Consider the following 21,109-nt stretch of genomic DNA (forward strand, 5'->3'; position numbering starts at 1 on the left):
ATGCATATTTTCGTTTTTTTTTTTTTCCGTATTCGTCATCCTTTCCTATCAAAATGCTTGCTACGGATGCGAAAACGCAGAAAGTCGAACCTCGTCCCAATTTTTTTATGACGGACGAAAGTTTCGGAGGCAGTGTGTAAACGTGTATTTATTTTTTAACGTGCCAAAATTTCGGACTCAGTGTGCAATGGCCTTTAGAGTGCTTTTTAACACACTTAAGTAGGACTTAAGTACATCTTTATATGTAATTTCATAATTACTTCTATTGTCTATAAAATATGGTTAAAGTACTGCTGAACGTACTGACAAGCATTTATGATAAACTAAAATACACTTTAATGTCACTTATATTGAAACGTGTCACGTATTTAAATATATTCAAAAATTATACATTTGTAAGTTATATTAACTTTAATTGTAACAACGTTAAAATTACAATCAAGTACTTTAGTGTGTTGTCAACACATCAAAATAAGTGCACTTATACAAAGCACAACAAAAGATTATCAAAACATCATGATTTTACAATTAAACTTTTAATTTGACATTATTACTAAGTGCACTTTTGTGTACTCAAGGGTGTTAAGAAAGTGTCTCTCTTTAAGTCACTTAAGTTGCTTTTTATTTAAGTTACATTACGGCAGTACAGTATTTTAAAAATATACTTTTAAGATCTGAAGTACACTACGTGTACATTTAATACACTTAAGCACACTTCTTTTTCTCAAGGGACATCACATGCAGACAGGATTGAAAGAGACTAGGATTGCCATGTATGAAACTATAAGGACAAAATATGTACTGGAAGCTTGTTTTTCTCCCATACATGTAGCTTCCAGACAGAAATGTATCATATTGTCCAAGACAACAACAATATATTTCTCTTCCTGAATGTGGATTTTTCAACCTGAGCAACTAATTTATGCATAAATGTCTCAGTATATGATTTTGAGGAAACTTTAGATGATGTATAAAGTCTCACCAGCAGGAAAGGCCCTTTAGCCGCCCAATCTCTAGAGCTTCCTGATCCATACTCTTTGCCCGCCAGAATCAAGAGAGGATGACCAGCCTGCTGGTATTTTTCTGCAGCATCAAATACATCCATCTGCCAACAGAAACACACACACACATATATATGTGACCCTGGAGCACAAAAGCAGTCTTAAGTCGCTGGGGTATATTTGTAGCAATAGCCAACAATACATTGTATGGGTCAAAATTATAGATTTTTCTTTTACGCCAAAAATCATTAGGATATTAAGTAAAGATAATGTTCCATGAAGATATTTTGTAAATTTCCTACCGTAAATATATAAAAACTTAATTTTTGATTAGTAATATGCATAGCTAAGAACTTCATTTGGACAACTTTAAAATTGATTTTCTCAATATTTAGATTTTTTAGCACCCTCAGATTCCAGATTTTCAAATAGTTGTATCTCGGCCAAATATTGTCTCGATCCTAACAAACCATACATCGTTGTAAAGCTTATTTATTCAACTTTCAGATGATGTATAAATCTCAATTTTGAAAAATTGACCCTTATGACTGGTTTTGTGGTCCAGGGTCACGTATTATAAAAACCAACATTTTTGCATAACAATCTAATATTAACTATTGATATAAATATATTTTTTTATACACTAATATATATTATTTTACATATTGTTATAATACTAGAGTTTCATACCGTCTCCCCAGTAGGAAGGTAGATGGTGCATGGCGCTTGCTTGTTTATAAACTTGTTAAGAAGGCGGATGTTGGCAAATGTGCCTCGAGCCATGACTGCATCGTTCCCTCGACGAGAACCGTACGAGTTAAACTCTCTCGGGGTGAGTCTAGGATTAGAAACAATATTTCATTACCCACTGTGAGTCATATTTCACTTTAGAGACAATATAGAACTTTTTGCATTCAACTATTTATATCACACAGAGATAGGTGTGTAACAGCTTGAATTGCTGAATACGCTTAAGAGGATGAACGTCTCACCCGCGGCTGGTCAGGTATCGTGCAGCAGGACTGTTACGAGCAATGTTTCCAGCGGGCGAGATGTGGTCTGTGGTCACAGAATCTCCCAAATCGAGCAGCACATACGCGTCGGTTATGGACTTTGGTGTCTGCAGCTCCCGGGTCTAAAAATGTAGCAGCAGCAAAGAAACTTATGTTTACAATTCTTGCCAAACCGTGTGAAAAAGAAGTGTGCTTAACTGTATTGAATGTGCACTTGTACTTTAGTATATTTTTAAAACACTGTACTTACATATAATATTAATGAAATAAAAGGTCACTTAAGTGACTTAAAGAAAGACACTTTCACGACTGTTTCTTAACACACTTAAGAACACTTTTAAAATGTAACAATGTCAAATTAAAGTTTTACTTTAAAGAACATTTTAAATATTTTTGTTACTTAATATACTAAAAATTACTCTTTAGTACTTCACAAGATAAACTTAAGATCATCTAAGTGTGCTCAACTGTGCTATTCTGGGACACTGTGAATATGAACTTAAATGTGATTTTAACATACTTTCTCTGTATTTAAAAATATTTAGTTACAACTTGAAGTACACTTGAACCCATCTTTCATACACTAGTACACTCAAGTGTACTACAAGTGGTAACTAAATTATTAATTAAACTAAAGAAAGTATGTTAAAATCACATTTAAGTTAATATTCACAGTGTCCCAAAATAGCACAGTTGAGCACACTTAGATGATCTTATGTTTATCTTAAGTACTAAAGAGTCATTTTTAGTATATTAAGTAACAAAAATATTTAAATACATGACATACAAGTTTGAATAGAAATGACAGTAAAGTATATTTAAGTTCATCATAAATGCTTGTCAGAACATTCAGCAGTACCATAACCATATTTCAAAGACAATAGAAGTAATAATGAAATTACATATAAAAATTATACTTAAAGGGTTAGTTCACCCAAAAATGAAAGTTCTGTCATTAATTACTCACCCTCGTGTTGTTCCAAACCCGTAAGACCTTCGTTAATCTTCGGAACACAATTGAACAAAAATAACGACTTTATTACGCCGAATCTGGTTCAGCGCCGCCACACGCTCGCGTCATGGTACTGTCGTGAACGCGCGTCCAAGTTTCATTTTTGGGTGAACTAACCCTTTAAGTGGATCAAAAAGCATTTTTGCATTTAATAGAAATTTAACCTATAATACTCTTCCATTTAACATGCAATTAAGTGACTGAAAATATTACATTCACACTTAAATATACACTATTATTTCAAAAACTAGTACTTTTTTAACATACACTAAAATACCCTTCATTTCTTATTAGGGTATAGGTATAATACTGAACTCTCAGACAAAACACACAAAAAAAATGGTATACATTACCAGTCCATCAAAGAAAGGAGGGGATTTAATGTAAGTAGAACTGGGATCCCAGGCATACAGCTTGTCAGAAGGAGCTTTCAGGGAGTTCCAGCGTTCATTCACTTTCTAAATATGAAAACACACAGACACTACGGTTTAACTTACTATATATATACACTTAACTAATGGTGTTTTTGTTATCCATACACTGTACGGATTCATGAAAAAGGAGTTTATAAGTCAACAGTACCTCAACTTTCTCATAGACCTCCTTAAACATGGCAGGAATGACAAACTGTCTCTCCACCGCCTGGATCTCCTCTCGCGTGGGCCAGATGTCCCTCAGGAAAACCTCTTTTCCCTGAGAGTTCACGGCTGGATCGAGACAGACCAAGAAACATTCGTGCTATTCATCCTCTTGAGGGAGAACCAACCACTGGTGAGATTAAATGCCTGGTAGATATTACTCACCCAAAGGCTCTTTTTCGAAATCTATTCTCACTGTGCCTGCTATAGCATAGGCAATGACCAGAGGAGGAGAGGCCAGGTAATTGGCTCGTGTGTTGGGATGGACGCGACCCTCGAAGTTTCTGTTTCCAGACAGGACACCCGCAGCAACCAAATCACCCTGAGACAGAAAGAAAGCTGTTCTAAATTTGAAAATATTATCCAAAAACGTTATAAAATGATGAGTAAAAGCTTGTTAACCTGAGTAATCGCCTCTACAACCGGCTCTGGAAGGGGTCCACTGTTTCCAATGCAGGTCATGCAGCCGTAACCAACAACCTCGAAACTAAAGATGCACAAATAATATATATAAACACGGGTTGTTATTGTTAAAACTATTAAAAACTTTAATTTTGGCTTTGCTACTTGAAATAAAGCTGAAATTAATTTCAATGTATGAAATAAATTTATGAAATTTATTTCAAATTTACGAAATGTATTTCAAATTTACGAAATTTAAATTAATTTTAAATTAATTTTTAAATCATTTTAAAAGTTTTTAAATTCCTTGTTTTTATTGTTGTGATTATTTTTTATGATTATTTTACTTCCTTTTATGTAAAGCACTTTGAATTACCATTGTGTATGAAATGTGCTATATAAATAAACTTGCCTTGCCTTGAAATAAAATACAAATATACAATGAAAAACTACAACAACAACAAAAAAACTAAACGAAAATCTGAAATGTTGCTTTGGCGACTAACTGTTCTAAAGTAGTTTAGTTAAGTACTAAAATGACTAAAACTACTTTACTAAACTGTATTAAAATTGAAATAAAATCAAATTAAAGCAAAATAGAAATATATATTTACAAAAACAAAACAAAAAATTACAAAAGTAAAAATATTAAACTTAAGATACAAAACTTAACTAACTGAAATAAAATAAGTTCAACTTGAAGAACTAAAATTACTAGCTAAAGCTAAAACTGAGCTGAAAATTAATCAAATAAAACTCAACATAAAAATAAAAGCTAATTAAAATACTATAATAGTATATAAATAATACTAAAAATAACACTGGGGCTGTTCACAGTGTTTTTCCATTCCAATGCGCCCATTAAACACGTGCTAAACAGACGTGTATGACCGCTGCACTCGCGTCTTTTGCAGCGTCTCGCACATTTAAGACTAAAAAGAATTTCAACTTCACATGCAGCGCCACTCTTCAATGTCAGTTCCAAAACAGTGGACCAATCAGAAGACCCTGAAGGTGGGGCAAACAATGCAGGCTTTTGTTTACAGTAGCAAGTTGGCATGGCAACTTTTTATTTGACACCAACATGGCATTCTGCGCTGTGCTTTTATTAAAACCATTCCTGAACGGCCCCTCAGTCAGACAGACAGACTTTGGCAATGATGAGCTCCTCACCCTAACTGTGAGAGGAAGTCCATGACCCCGCTCTCTTTAAGGTAGTATGTGACCACTCCACTGCCTGGAGACAGACTGGTCTTTATGTACGGCTTGACACTGAGACCAGCCTTTACAGCCCTCTGCGCCAACAGACCTGACAGAAAGAAAGAAATAGCATTACATTAGTTGTAACGTGACACAAATACATTTGGAGTTTGTTTACATGTTTATAATGAGCCTCTAAGTCAGTGGATCTTAACTGGTGGGTCACGACCCAAAAATGGGTAACAGGTGTGTTCTGAAAAACGAATGGCAAATATAAAAGAGGCTTAACCTTAGCTTTTGTTCCTCTACTGTGTTTTGGCACAAATGTATCTGTGAGTTGGTAAAAGCTGCCAAATTAGACAGATGCAAACACAGATGCATGCCCTCATCCTCAAAAACCATAAACAAAGCATGCAAGGTAAAAGAAAACAGACTACATTAAATACGGCTTCACTTGAAGCAAGATTAAAAAAAATTATAAAATCAAGCTTTGGTAAAATCATAATCATTATTAAAATCATTAAAAATTTTTTTTAAATGCTATGATTTACTAAGTCATAATTGTAATGAAAAAAAAACTAGACTATGACAAAAAAGTTATAATTATGTAATATTATGTCTTAATTTTGACTATGCAATAATGACTGTCACAATTTTGTCATATTTATTAAATGTAGTAATCTCATAATTTTGACTTTTCATGTAATAATTATTTATGACTGTCACAATTTAAACTTTTTATGTCATAATTGTGACTTTTTGTGTATGTCAGTGTTCAACTTCTATTTGTTAAAATTTTGACTGTATTATATTATCGCATTATGTTTATATTTTTAACAGTGCGAGTCAAAATCCAGCAAGAATAAACAGGGCTTTTGTCGACCACAATGTGTTTTACGTGGTTGCATGAAACCACTGAAATTCAAAAGACATTTAAAAACTAAAACAGAAACTAAAGACCAAGATTCTCTATTCAGCTTCTGTCGAGGTAATAATGTTGCATTTTGCACAGTTCATGGAAATAATACTAAAATAAAATGTTTCATTTAAAATAAAAATGTTATTTAATTTTGTAAGTAATTACTCAAAAAAAGATACTGAAATATATAGGTCAAATAAAAATGAAAATTAAATAATTAGGAAGAATTTAAAGCGTCACATGGACAACTTCCATGCTGTTTTTGGAGCCCCATTTCCATACACTTCTGAAATATGGAAAAGAGCCTCTGATAACCATCTTTTTCTGTTACACAGGGAAAAAAAACATGTACAGTGGGTACGGAAAGTATTCAGACCCCCTTAAATTTTTCACTCTTTGTTATATTGCAGCCATTTGCTAAAATCATTTAAGTTAATTTTTTTTCCTCATTAATGTACACACAGCACCCCATATTGACAGAAAAAAAAAATTAACTTAAATGATTTTAGCAAATGGCTGCAATATAATTGAAAAATTGAAGGGGGCCTGAATACTTTCCGTACCCACTGTATATGGGTCAAAGACGTTAAGATGTCAGCATCAAAAGACATTTACAAAAGTGATTTTATGTCCATAGAAAGCACATTAAATGTAAGTAAAGTGTCTACTTTTAAGGTTTCAAATAAGTTTTTGGAGAATAAAATGTCAAAATTTGGTTGAAATAATGTTACATTGTTATTCAGTGTAACACAATACGTATGTAAAAATTCAAACAACATGCTTATTCTGACGTGTACATATTAAAATATATAAAAGAATAAGGGAGCATATAAAATTTGATTGTGTTTTAAATTAGTAAAAGCGAGTAAAGTGTCTACATTTAAGGTTTCAAATAAGTTTTTGAAGGATAAAATGTCAAAATTTGGTTGAAATAATGTTACATTGTCATTCAGTGTAACACAATATTTATGTAAAAATTCAAACAACAAATGCTTATTCTGACTTGTACTTATTAAAATATATAAAAGAATAAGGGAGCATATTAAATTTGATTGTGTTTTAAATGAGTAAAAAATTCTTACTGACAAATGGGCAAAATTTAGGATAGAGGCACATTTTCAAAAAAATTAAAAATTACAACTATTTAGTATTTGGGGTGAAAGTAATTAGTCTTTTAATATGTCATAAATTGATTTTTGTTGTAAATAAGCCAGAGGAGATTGTTACACTGAATGACATTTTAGTGGGTGTCTTCTGTAAATCAGGGGAAAATGTATGATATTTATTTTTTGCTCAGAAAAACAAAAACAAAATTGCAATTAAATTACATTTTTTTTTAATAAAATTTTTTTTTAGGAAAAACAACAACAATTTAAAGCAGTATTACACTTTTTGTTATTATGCTTAAACACTTTTTCGTCTTTGACCCAGACGGCATCCCTGTGGACAGACATGTACCTGCTCCCAGCATGACTGAGGGGTTACTGGTGTTAGTACAGCTGGTAATAGCTGCGATGACCACGGATCCGTGAGACAGAGAATACTCCGCTCCGTTAAACTGGAAGGACACTCGAACATCATGGCGCTCAGGAGCCACCTGGAATCCTTTGAAGCCTTGCTGTAGACAGACACAGACACAGACAGTGATTAATGCTTAAGCCTTGCTTTAAAGAACCTATGAAATCAAAATCTGACTATTGTGGATTTGATGACGTTTCTATTATGTCCATAGCTCATATATATTAGCTTTGAGGCCCTCTTCAGTCTAGTGTGCGCCTAAAAGTTAACAAAATGAACTGTATACACACTTAACGTTTTTCAAAAGGAAATATGTGGAGGAAATGCGCTTCTAAAGATTCCTGTACTGACATAAGAAAAAAAAAATCTAATTTGGCAAATCATGATTATGATATAAAACTAATATATTTTTTTAAATGTTATGTCAATTGTTTTGTCATAATGTCAAGCTTTATGTCAATTTTGACTTTTTGTAATAATTTTGACCATCGTGAGACACTGTCATAACTTTCATTTTTCAAATTTGACTTTTTGTGTCTTGACTTGATTTCATCATTTTGTCACAATTTCGACTTTTGTCATAATTGTGACTTTGTCATAGTTTCATCATCTTTTTATGTCAGTTTCAATTTATGTCAGATTTCATTATTGCATAAAAATGTTGACTGTCATAAGGACTTTACGTCAATTTAAATTTTTGTCAATTATGACGGTCTTAATCTTTTAATATTTCATAATTTTGTTACAATGACTCACCATTTCAACTTGTGTTGCACTTGTGACTTTTTGTCATAATTGTGACTGTTCGACTTTGATTTACGTCAGATCTTTTATGCAAATAATTATGACTTTTTGTCACAACTTTGATTTATGTTGCTTGTTTTGTTATAATTTTGAGCTATATCAAGTACGACTATTTATTTAATAATTCTGACCGTCATATACTTTTTTAATGTCATAATTATAACTTTTTATTTCATAATTTCGACTTCATATCTCAGAATTTCAACTTGTATCTCACAATTATGATTTATGTCATAAAAATGTATGTTTTAGCAAAGTATGGTTTTCTATTTGGCAGAAATATGCTAGCATATGAACAAGACCTCTGCTCATCCTGTGATTTCATGGGGTTGCTTATCTTCTAGTTTAGTGATCACGGTGTTCATTTTTTCTCTTCAAAATACTTTTTGAATGTCAGTTGTGTCATTCACATTATTACGACTGCACTATACTTTATATTCAGCTTTGGCAATGGAGCTGAACTACCTGCCTTTTGAATGCTGCATTATCTCTAGATTCAAAGGGAGTGTGTGTCCTGTGGTGTGTTTTCTCAGGTGTTTCTGTGACATGTACCTTGGCCCCTAAACACGTTTTAAAGTCCTGCTTCATCTCTGATACAGCCACTTTGTCCTGTGGCCGCTTGGGACCGCTGCAGCAGGGGACGACCGTACTGAGGTCCAACTCAACAACCTGCGTGAGAGAGAATGAGAGACAAATTAATAACAATGATCCTCAGACTTAAGTACATTTTGCAGAAAGAGGTTCAGACAGCAGCGACTAGTGCTTATACAGTAGTGGCCAAAATTAATAGAACACTAGTATTATAGTATAAAATACTACTGTTCTTATAATTATGGCCACGGCTGTATATCTGTGAACAGCAGATGTGTGGGTTGAGATTTGGTACCTGAGTGAACTGTGGATCTTGAGCGGTGTTGCTGTAGTCTCTGAACATGCCCACCGCTTTCAGATACTTTTCTATGTAACTCAGCTTCTCTGCATCCCTCCCTTAAAAACACATGAATAAAACATGCCAACTCTGTTGTAGAAAGAAATGCAATTCCACCTTCCTGACCACAGCAGAATGTAGTTCCTCTTCTGAAACAGAAGTGCGCTTAACTGTATTGAATGTGCATCTACAGATTTAAAGTTTTTTAAAAACTGTACTTGCCAGATAATATAATATTAATGAAATAAAAGTCACTTAAGTGACTTAAAGACAGACGCTTTCATGACTGTTTCTGAACACACTTAAGTACACTTTTAAAAAGTAACTTTTTTAAAATACATTTTAAATGATTGTTTTAATAATCTTTAGTCGTGCTTTAAAGAAGTGCACTTATTTTGATTTGTTGACTAACATACTAAAGAACATGCAAAGTTCTTATTATAACTGTAGAATTTGATTTAATTTGAGTTAATATATTTTAAAACTAAATTTCAACTTCGTCAGTACAAATGTGTAATTACAAATATATTACATGCATGTTTCTATAGAAATTACATTCAAGTATATTTTAGTTTAACATAAATGCTTGTCAGTATATTCAGCATAAGTGGATAAAAAGCACTCTAAAGTTCAACTAACAACTGCATTTAATATAAACTTAAACTATAATACATATTAATTTAATTGCAATTAACATGCAAAAAAATGTATGAATCATTACATTCAGTTTGCACTTAAGTACATTCTTTTAAAGGGTTTTATTTAAACGGCTTGCACGTATGACAGTCAGCAGAAGTGAGAAAAAAGTGTTTATAATGTATTAAATATGAATATTTTTCTTACAAAACACACAATAACATTATAAAGTTTTATTACGGATGCGCGCTCTTTATTTGACATCTTTTGGACCGTTGAACAAAAACACCCACCCACTCCCATTCTAACGCTTGGAAGAGCAAGGATCATTTTTAATATAACTCTGATTGGATTTGTCTGAAAAGAAGAAAGTCATATACACCTAGGCTGCTTTGAGGGTGTGTAAAACATGGACTAATTTTCATTTTTGGGTGAATTAACCCTTTAAGGTATATTATTTCAATAATAAGTATTCTTTTTACAAGTATGCTGAAATACAGAGTTCTGGCATGAAACTCTAGATGGCGCAGTCCGATAGGTCTAGCTCTAGCTCTGACCTGGTGACATCATTGTCACATGGCAGCTGATTGGTTCTCTCCTGTATCGGTAGCCAATGAGCTCCATGCTCAATATTCAAATACCTGGCTTTTGTTTGCTGTAGCAGTTGGCAGCGCACTTTAGAAACCCTCCACCTCCCCAGCTCCACCTGTATAGATCTGCTACGGGGTGATTTATGTATGCTATATGGGGGTTATTCATATGTGTTATATGTGCAGCAGCAGTATTTCTTACATGCTTACAGCAGCATGTTGTGGATGTATTGGCAGTAGCAAGTCTCGGTAGTAGCAGCGTAGCAGATCTATTCCTCCAAGACCAAATACATTAACATTGTCATGTACATTACCATGCCAATCCCTCCGAGATTTTAACAAGGGTTAGAAGCTTTTAAAACTGATTAGGGACAGGTTTACCCACCCGTCTGCTTCAGATAATGAATGCTGATCTGGTCTACAGGGAAGAAGGCAGCGGTGGCTCCATACTCAGGGCACATGTTGGCGATGGTGGCGCGGTCTGCGATAGACAGCTGAGCAACACCAGGGCCAAAAAACTCCACAAATTTTCCAACCACACCAACTTGCCGCAAATGCTGAGCAGAGAAAGCATATAGTAAAACATAGCAACATTTCTTAAAAGCAAACCAAAGTCACCATAAAATTCTGATATGGCAAGACTTGCATACCTTGGTAACAGTAAGCACTATGTCAGTGGAGGTGATATATTTGTTGGGCGTTCCCTGTAGTTTGTAGCCGATGACCTCTGGCAGCACCATGCTGATCGGCTGACCCAACATGACCGCCTCCGCCTCGATACCTCCAACACCTGCTCCAAAAGATCGGAGCTTAAATCTCAGCTCGACATTTGCCGTTTATCACTGAATTTCTAATGTCTTTCTCTTTATTTACAAGCCCAACACAGATACACAATTCAACATCCATATATTAACAAAAATAAGGTAACACTTTAAGGTGTCCTTGTTGCACGTTACATGTACTTACTATTATAATAACAATTAATTATGCATAATTACATGCAACTAGCCCTAAACCAAACTCTAATCCTAACGCTTACCATATAGTAAGTATATGTAGTTAATTAATATTACTCAGTACTTAAATGTATAATTATATTGTAAAAAGGACACCTTAAAATAAAGTGTAACCTAAAATAATATTGAAATTATGAGATGTTATGAAACAAGTCAACATTCTGACATAAGTTTGAATTGTCATAATTACAACTTGTGTATTATGATTGTACGTAAAATGTCAATATTATGAGATACAATATCAAAGTTATGACATAAGCCAAAATTAAGGCAAATATGACATGCATTATGACGTAATATAAAATGTGAAAATTATGAGCTACTAAGTCAAAATTACGAGATAAAAAGTTGAATTAATCATAAGTGACATGCATTACGACCTATCCATGAAATGTCAAAATTATGAGATACTAAGACCTAACTATGGCATAAGTCGAAATGATTAGATAAGTCATAATTATGAAACGAAAGTTGAAATTGTCATAATTATGACATATGATGATTTATAACATATCAAAATTATGAGATACTAAGTCATAATTATGAGATAAAAGGCCAAAATTACCATAAGTATGACATGCATTATGAATACAATTTCAAAATTCATAATTTTATCTCATGAAAGCTGAAACTGTCATAGTTACGACTTATGACAATTTAGAATTTATATCTAGTATCTCATAATCTTGACATGTTATGTATAAGTCATAATTCATAAGTCGTAACTACGACAGTTTCAGCTTTCATGAGATAAAATTATGAATTTTGAAATTTTATTCATAATGCATATCATACTTATGATAATTTTGACTTTTTATCTCATAATAATGACTGAGTATCTCATAATATTGACATTTTATGTCATAATGCATGTCATACTCATGGCAATTTAGACTTTTGATCTAGTATCTCATAATTTTGACATGTTATGCATAAGTCATAATTCATGAGTATGACATAAAATGTCAAGATTATGAGATACTCAGTCATTATTATGAGATAAAAAGTTGCAATTGTCATAATTACGCCTGAACTATTATGGCCTATACATGAAATGGCAAAATTAGGAGATGAAAAGTCAATAATATTATTATATAATTATGACTTATGTCATCTATTATAACTTGGTATCTCATAATTGACATTTTATGTAGCCTATAGCCCTATTCGGATGGTAATTGTTTCTCAGGGGGACGTAAGTGATTTTCACCATTTACAGGAGGTAGTCGGTGATTTAATTGCCGTCTGAATCCAGAATGTCTCTATCTCTCACCACCGCCATAAAAATCCCCGGCCGAATTACCAACAGTTTTTTGACAAACACCAAAAAAATTGCCGTCCGAATCCACATCTCTGAGTTTACGAGAAGAAATCGATTCAAAATTCAGTGTTTAAACCCTTTTTGAGCACTCCCGAACGCCGTAAGGTAACATTGTACTTCGGTGTAATTTGCATACATATTTATTTCTGAAATGCTGGAAAGTATTTAAAAGAACAATACTTCATAACTGCTCCACCACAGCGACTGGCAGCAGAAAGAGAAGAAAAACATTCGAAATGGGTCTTTATTATGCCAGCAGCAGGTATGCAACACAATTTTAAAATGTGTCTTATAAACAGATATATATCGCGTATAAATTATATACAACTATAGCGCGTCTATTTTCCTATTTTTAAACAGGAGATTGAAATAATCAAATAATAAGTAGGATTATTTACATTTAGACATTTAGCAGACGCTTTTATCCAAAGCGACTTACTAATGAGGACAATGGAAGCAATCAGAATCAACAGAAGAGCAACGATATGCAAGTGCTTTAACAAGTCTCAGTTAGCTTAATGCAGTACACATAGCAAGGCTTTTTTAAAAAAATCATATAATAAATAAAAAGAAAACAGATAGAATAGAAAAAGAATAGAGCAAGCTAGTGTTAGAGGCCTTTTTTGCTTTTGTTAATCAGAAGAAGTCAGAATTATAATTGTATAATAAATAAAAAGAAAACAAATAGACAGAATGCAGAAAGATTAGAGAAGCAAGTGGATTATATAATATAAAATATGCTTGGAATAATAAGAATACATTTTACACAATAATAAGTATTTTAAAATACATTTTACACAATAATAAGAATACATTTGTAATAAAACTCATTTTATTTACAGCAGACAATCATGTGACTGGCCACGTGAGCACGGGATCACAGAACTCGCTCCTCCACTGTGAATAAATCGCCATCCGAATCCATGAGTTTTATCACTGAGGTGATATGTACATTTATTTTTGCAGATGTCCATATGAGAAACAATGACCGTCGGAATCGGGCTTATGTCATATTACCTAATGTCATAATCTCAACTCAGCTTAATTATGACTTAAAGCCCATTCATGCCAAAAACAATAAATGTATAGGTAACTAAAAATATTATTTAAAAGTAATGAAATTCTCGATGAGTTTTCACTCACCCCAGCCCAGCACTCCCAGCCCATCAATCATGGTAGTGTGAGAGTCCGTTCCCACCAGACTGTCTGGATAGTAGTATTCGTCCTGCTCAAACACGACCCTGGCCAGGTATTCCAGATTGACCTGATGGACTATTCCTGAGCCCGGCGGAATGATCCGCATGTTCCGGAATGCTTTAGAACCCCACTGTGGACCGATACAATTAGTTCTCAAGCCATCTTCATCGTCATATCAAATATGTCAAATACAGAAAGGGAAAATTACCTTCAAAAACTCAAATCGTTCTCTGTTCCTTTCAAATTCAAGGTCTTGGTTTTTCTGAAGGCTGTCAGACCTTGAAGAATGGAAAAGGTAATAAAGTCATTTAGCAGACGCTTTTATCCAAAGCGACTTACTAATGAGGACAATGGAAGCAATCAGAATCAACAGAAGAGCAACGATATGCAAGTGCTTTAACAAGTCTCAGTTAGCTTAATGCAGTACACATAGCAAGGCTTTTTTTTTTTTAATCATATAATAAATAAAAAGAAAACAGATAGAATAGAAAAAGAATAGAGCAAGCTAGTGTTAGAGGCCTTTTTTGCTTTTGTTAATCAGAAGAAGTCAGAATTATAATTGTATAATAAATAAAAAGAAAACAAATAGACAGAATGCAGAAAGATTAGAGAAGCAAGTGGATTATATAATATAAAATATGCTTGGAATAATAAGAATACATTTTACACAATAATAAGTATTTTAAAATACATTTTACACAATAATAAGAATACATTTGTAATAAAACTCATTTTATTTACAGCAGACAATCATGTGACTGGCCACGTGAGCACGGGATCACAGAACTCGCTCCTCCACTGTGAATAAATCGCCATCCGAATCCATGAGTTTTATCACTGAGGTGATATGTACATTTATTTTTGCAGATGTCCATATGAGAAACAATGACCGTCGGAATCGGGCTTATGTCATATTACCTAATGTCATAATCTCAACTCAGCTTAATTATGACTTAAAGCCCATTCATGCCAAAAACAATAAATGTATAGGTAACTAAAAATATTATTTAAAAGTAATGAAATTCTCGATGAGTTTTCACTCACCCCAGCCCAGCACTCCCAGCCCATCAATCATGGTAGTGTGAGAGTCCGTTCCCACCAGACTGTCTGGATAGTAGTATTCGTCCTGCTCAAACACGACCCTGGCCAGGTATTCCAGATTGACCTGATGGACTATTCCTGAGCCCGGCGGAATGATCCGCATGTTCCGGAATGCTTTAGAACCCCACTGTGGACCGATACAATTAGTTCTCAAGCTATCTTCATCGTCATATCAAATATGTCAAATACAGAAAGGGAAAATTACCTTCAAAAACTCAAATCGTTCTCTGTTCCTTTCAAATTCAAGGTCTTGGTTTTTCTGAAGGCTGTCAGACCTTTAAGAATGGAAAAGGTAATGAACATTTGTACTGAACAGTTAAAATTACGACACACTTGTCACCAAAGAGCAAATTTTAAGACAAGCACTCCTTAGTTTTAGTTTTCATTTTTAGTTGTGACAGTAACATTTTGGGAGTTCATAAGAAATTTAAACAATAAAAATGTTTTTTTTTTTTAAACATTTTAAAATGTAAACAGCTACACTTATGAAAAAGAAGTGTGCTTAATTGTACTGAATGTGCACTTGTAGTGTAAAAAAAACTGTACTTGCAGATAATATAATATTAATGATGTCAAATTAAAAGTTTAACTTTAAAGTACATTTTAAATCATATTATATAATACATATAATAATCTTAAGTCGTGCTTTAAAGAAGTACACTTATTTGGATGTGCTGATCATTATAATTTGAACTGTAGTGTGTTATTCAATATTAAATTTAAAGTTAATATATTTTAAATGTACAAAATTGCAACTTAAAATACATGACATACAAGTTTCAATAGAAATGGCATTAAAGTATATTTAGTTTACCATAAATGCAAGTCAGCAGTACACTTTAACCATACAGTATTTCAGAGACAAACGAAATAATTATGAAATTACATTTAAAGATGTTCTTTAGTGCTACTTAAGTGGGTCAAAAAGCACTTAAAATCAATCTAACTGCATGCAATATAACTCAAAACTATAATACATTTTAATTTAATTGCAATTAAGTGCAATAACAAGTGCAATTTAGTATCTGAAACTAAACTCATTACAATCAGATTGCACATATTCTTTTAAATTACCCAAAAAGTAAAATACTCTTTTTAAAAGTATGCTTAAGTGTACTTTGTGATTAAGCACTTAAACGCAAAGCATGCACATTCTGTGTGCTCTTGATTCAAAGAGATTAAATGAATTCTCAATTGTAGAAGGTAAATACCTGTAATACAACTTGAACCTTTTTTAAATATTTCAGCATGAGAACTCAGCACATGAAAACAAACATTAAACGGAGTCTGTTCTAAACGACAGAAAAACAGCTTTATGAAACTATTTTACATCTCTGTCAAATGGCGAAGACCTACTTCCTGTTGAAGTCGACCTGAATGGAATGATCTATGACAAGGTCTGCCGGACAGACTGGATTAATCTTCTCGGGGTCGCCCTGTAGTTTTTTCACTGCATCACGCATGGCAGCAAAGTCGACCACTGCAGGAACACCCCTGTTTACAGAGAACCAACAAGGAGACAAATATATAACGGCCAGATAAAAGGCAGCAGGTTATGGAGATCCAGTCAAAACCTACGTGAAGTCTTGCAAGATGACGCGGGCCGGTCTGAAAGGCACCTCCACGGTCTGACTCTGCGTCACCTTCCAGTTGAGGATCTTCTCCACATCCTCTTTCTTCACCAGGAACCCGTCACAGTTCCTCACCGCAGACTCCAGAAGCACACGGATGGAGAAGGGAAGCTGGTCTTCAAAGAGAAGTACAGAGAGGAACACAGTCAGGTAGAGTCAAGTCATTTCCCAGAAGCACAGTTGCTGTAACTCTGAATCAACTATTCAACAAGGCATGCTTACAAAATACCGTCTTACCATATCTGGGGTCTTTGAGCTTTTTAAGGTTGAAGAACTTGTGGTCGGGCTTCTGGGGGTCCAGAGGCTCAATGGTGTGTGCATAAGAGTTCGTCATAACTAAAAACACGCTTCCTCACTGCACAATCTTCAACCTTTAATTGAGAGGAAGAGAGAAAAATGTAAGTAACTTGCTTTTTTGACAAACAGCTAAATGTGCCAGCGTTATACAAATTATGAGTGTTGCTATTGTTAACTACAACTACTAAACATTATTTTCATTAATTGAAAAATAAAGCTGAAATTAAATAAAGTATGAATACTATATTAAAAAACAAACTTAAAAAATTAGAACTACTGCCTTGGGAACTAATTAAGTTTAAAGTTTTAGGCGAAGTACTAAAATTACTAAAACTGAAATGGAAATAAATGTAAAAATAAACAAATATTTAAGAAAAACAAAAACTAATCAAATGAAAAAAGCACCTAAAATTACAAAAAAAATGAAAACTAAAAATATAAAATATTATATTTTATTACATAATATTAGCCAATTCTAAATATTTTTAAATGCTATTTAAAAAAGTATAAATAATGTTATTTTAGTACACAAATACTTAAATTACACTGATTATGAGCACTCTTTAAGCAACACTTGAACACTTGATACTTAGCTGATATCTAATGCAATTTATTGATACTGAATGAGACATGATAAAATTATTTTATTTAAACAATACGTTCGCATGGCTAGCAATACCAAGATCATGAGTTCAGTTCCCAGAGAATGGATGAGCTGATAAAATTAAGACACTGAATGCAACGCAAGTGACTTCGTATAAAATCCAGCAGTCCCACAATAGTCAAATATTAGCTGATTATTGGCCCAGTGTGACCCTGGAGCACAAAAGCAGTCTTAAGTCGCTGGGGTATATTTGTAGCAATAGCCAACAATACATTGTATGGGTCAAAATTATACATTTTTCCTTTATGCCAAAAATCATTAGGATATTAAGTAAAGATCATGTTCCATGAAGATATTTTGTAAATGTCCTACCGTAAATATATCAAAACTTAATTTTTGATCAGTAATATGCATTGCTAAGAACTTCATTTGGACAACTTTAAAGGTGATTTTCTCAATATTTTGATTTTTTTGCACCCTCAGATTCCAGATTTTCAAATAGTTGCATCTCGGCTAAATATTGTCCTATTATTGGCTTATTTATTCAGCTTTCAGATGATGTATAAATCTCAATTTTGAAAAATTGACACTTAAGACTGGTTTTGTGGTCTTAAGTGTGTGGTAGGGCTGTGCAATATTGAAGAAAAATGCGATATGCGATAACTCATTAAATAATGCGATATTCGATATGCGATACGATAATGCTTAAAGTGCCACATGCTCAGATGAAACCGTTTTACTCAGCTGTTGCTGAGTCAGTTCTGTGAACTTCTATAACTATCTTGTGTCATATATATATGGTTATTTGTATGTATGTATGTACCAAGAGTTCCTGTAAAACCACAACAAGATGGGAAAAATTTATCTTATAAATATGCCTAAAATATTATTTAGTTTCTATTAAGTTTATTTTTTTCCAACTCATTATAGTGCTGTACTGATATATTTGTTTATTCACTATGCATTTATTTGGATCAAAATGTATGTTTATTTGTGTGTTTGAACCAAAATAAAAGAAATATATCAATTTGATTCAAACTAACACAAAAGCAGGTTAATATACTTATTTATTTGTTTGTTTATTCAGTACTCATTTATTTGAATCAAAGTTTTATTTGTTTTTTTTGTTTGAATCTAAATAAATAAACCAAATATACCAAAAACAGATTTACATATGTTTATTTATTTGTTCATTCAGTACTCATTCATTTGCTAATTTAAAGAATTGTCATTTATTTCTATGTTTATTTGTTTGTTTGAATCTAAATATCTCTCCATATATAGCATTCAACCAAACACAAAAATAGATTATGTATTTATATAAATATGTATGTATTTATTTACTTGTATACTTGTATTTATTTTATTTTTTATGAATTTGTTTATTTGTGTGATTGTTTGAATCTAAATAAATCTGAAAATAAAAATCTGATTCAAACAAACACACAAAAAAATAACATTGACTGAAATAAATATATGTGACCCTGGAGCACAAAAGCAATCTTAAGTCGCTGGGGTATATTTGTAGCAATAGCCAACAATACATTGTATGGGTCAAAATTATAGATTTTTCTTTTACGCCAAAAATCATTAGGACATTAAGTAAAGATCATGTTCCATGAAGATATTTAGTAAATTTCCTACCGTAAATATATCAAAACTTAATTTTTGATTAGTAATATGCATTGCTAAGAACTTCATTTGGACAACTTTAAAGACGATTTTCTCAATATTTTGATTTTTTTGCACCCTCAGATTCCAGATTTTCAAATAGTTGCATCTCGGACAAATATTGTCCTATCATAACAAACCATACATCAAATGGAAAGCTTATTTATTCAGCTTTCAGATTATGTATAAATCTCAATTTCAAAAAATTTACCCTTATGACTGATTTTGTGGTCCAGGTTCACATATTTCATGTCAAATATATTAAATATATATATATGTTTTTTTTTCTAAATATTTCCACAGACCCCAATATGAATAAAAAAAACCCTGATTTAAACAGTTAAACTTGGCCAGGGTCACATCATAAGAAATATAATACCTCCGTAGCAGTTTATTTATGTTTCTGTGATTTAGAAATACACCTTAAAAACAAAACATCTCAAGACTGCAAAATCACCAGGAACCAGCATTAGGTTCCTCCAGTGAATCACTGTCTGATATCTCAGTGCCAAGCATAACAGACTGAATTAAAGTTAATCTGAGACTATATCTGTGCATTTCTACAGACAGTGTTGTGTGCATTAGACTCTGGACTAAAATGAGATGAGGCTCTGTGTTTCTCAGTCTTCCAGGAACTTGTTTAGAGAATGATTTACTATCGCGGTAAAGTTGGTTTTATATTGGACATTCGTTTGACATTCGGACTTTCCTTACCTTTACGTGAATAAACGCGCTAAAAGTGGCCGCCTGTGCATAGATATAATGGTATGACGTGATACTTATGTCGGATAATGTTCTTTCTTGGTAAAACGCCTTTTAAATGTGTGAAGCGTGAAACAATGAACTCCACCGATTGAACACGTAAGGGAGTGTGGCAAAAATGCAATGCTGTCTGATAGACTTTCGTATTTTGTGACTATGACGGATTAAATTTGTTTTAGACAACATAATCTTGTTTTGTAATTTTGTCAGAGTTTTTGGGAAGGTTACTTTGGAAATGTAGGTTACACTTTACTTTAAGGTGTCTTTGTTACACACGTTACATATACTTACTATTATACTAACAATAAAATTATGCATAACTACATGCAAGTAACCCTAATCCTAGCCCTAACCATATAGTAAGTACATGTAGTTAATTAATATTACTCGGTACTTAAATATATAATTATATTGTAACAAGGACACCTTAAAATAAAGTGTATCCTACATTTATTAGGTTACAGATTACAAGTTACCCTATTTAAAATGTAACAAGTAGTGTAAATATTTCATTTAGCCTAGTTTATTAAAGTAATGTAACTGATTACATTTGATTAAAATTACAATTTCTAATTTTTTTTCTACATTTCTCTAAACTGTTAACTATTTTCAAACATTTAAAGCAGACAGTACTGGACACTACTGTCAGACTTTCACAATCCTTCATCACTTGAATTAAGATTATTATAATAATAGAATAATTTTAAAGCACAGCCACCACAAAAGCAGACTTTAGCACCTCTTTTTACGTTAGGATCGTTCTGAGGTTAAATACAGATTTAAAATCACAACAAGATTCAGTTTAATAGCTATGATGCTGTACAAGCCCAAATAGGAAATAAATCGGT

At 32.8% G+C, this 21,109-nt stretch overlaps 1 protein-coding gene across 1 annotated transcript in view; it reads right to left on the bottom strand.

The window, feature by feature from the left end:
- aco1 (aconitase 1, soluble) overlaps positions 1–17,338 on the bottom strand; it is a 20,941-nt gene extending 3,603 nt beyond the window's left edge. The window contains exons 1-18 of the mRNA XM_016538927.1: positions 17,165–17,338; positions 16,875–17,043; positions 16,653–16,790; positions 15,502–15,571; positions 15,240–15,423; positions 11,312–11,451; positions 11,047–11,218; positions 9,394–9,494; positions 9,060–9,176; positions 7,644–7,803; positions 5,240–5,375; positions 4,067–4,151; positions 3,830–3,986; positions 3,609–3,733; positions 3,380–3,484; positions 1,994–2,136; positions 1,692–1,839; positions 983–1,105 (exon numbers count right to left, since the gene is read on the bottom strand). Coding sequence (XP_016394413.1) covers positions 983–1,105; positions 1,692–1,839; positions 1,994–2,136; positions 3,380–3,484; positions 3,609–3,733; positions 3,830–3,986; positions 4,067–4,151; positions 5,240–5,375; positions 7,644–7,803; positions 9,060–9,176; positions 9,394–9,494; positions 11,047–11,218; positions 11,312–11,451; positions 15,240–15,423; positions 15,502–15,571; positions 16,653–16,790; positions 16,875–17,043; positions 17,165–17,261 — 2,370 coding nt within the window. The 5' untranslated portion in view covers positions 17,262–17,338. The remainder of the gene's footprint in view (positions 1–982; positions 1,106–1,691; positions 1,840–1,993; positions 2,137–3,379; positions 3,485–3,608; positions 3,734–3,829; positions 3,987–4,066; positions 4,152–5,239; positions 5,376–7,643; positions 7,804–9,059; positions 9,177–9,393; positions 9,495–11,046; positions 11,219–11,311; positions 11,452–15,239; positions 15,424–15,501; positions 15,572–16,652; positions 16,791–16,874; positions 17,044–17,164) is intronic.
- Positions 17,339–21,109: the final 3,771 nt, after the last annotated feature.

The sequence above is a fragment of the Sinocyclocheilus rhinocerous genome, unplaced genomic scaffold (genome assembly GCF_001515625.1).
Source record: "Sinocyclocheilus rhinocerous isolate Xijiao unplaced genomic scaffold, SAMN03320098_v1.1 scaffold547, whole genome shotgun sequence".
Lineage (NCBI taxonomy): Eukaryota > Metazoa > Chordata > Actinopteri > Cypriniformes > Cyprinidae > Sinocyclocheilus > Sinocyclocheilus rhinocerous.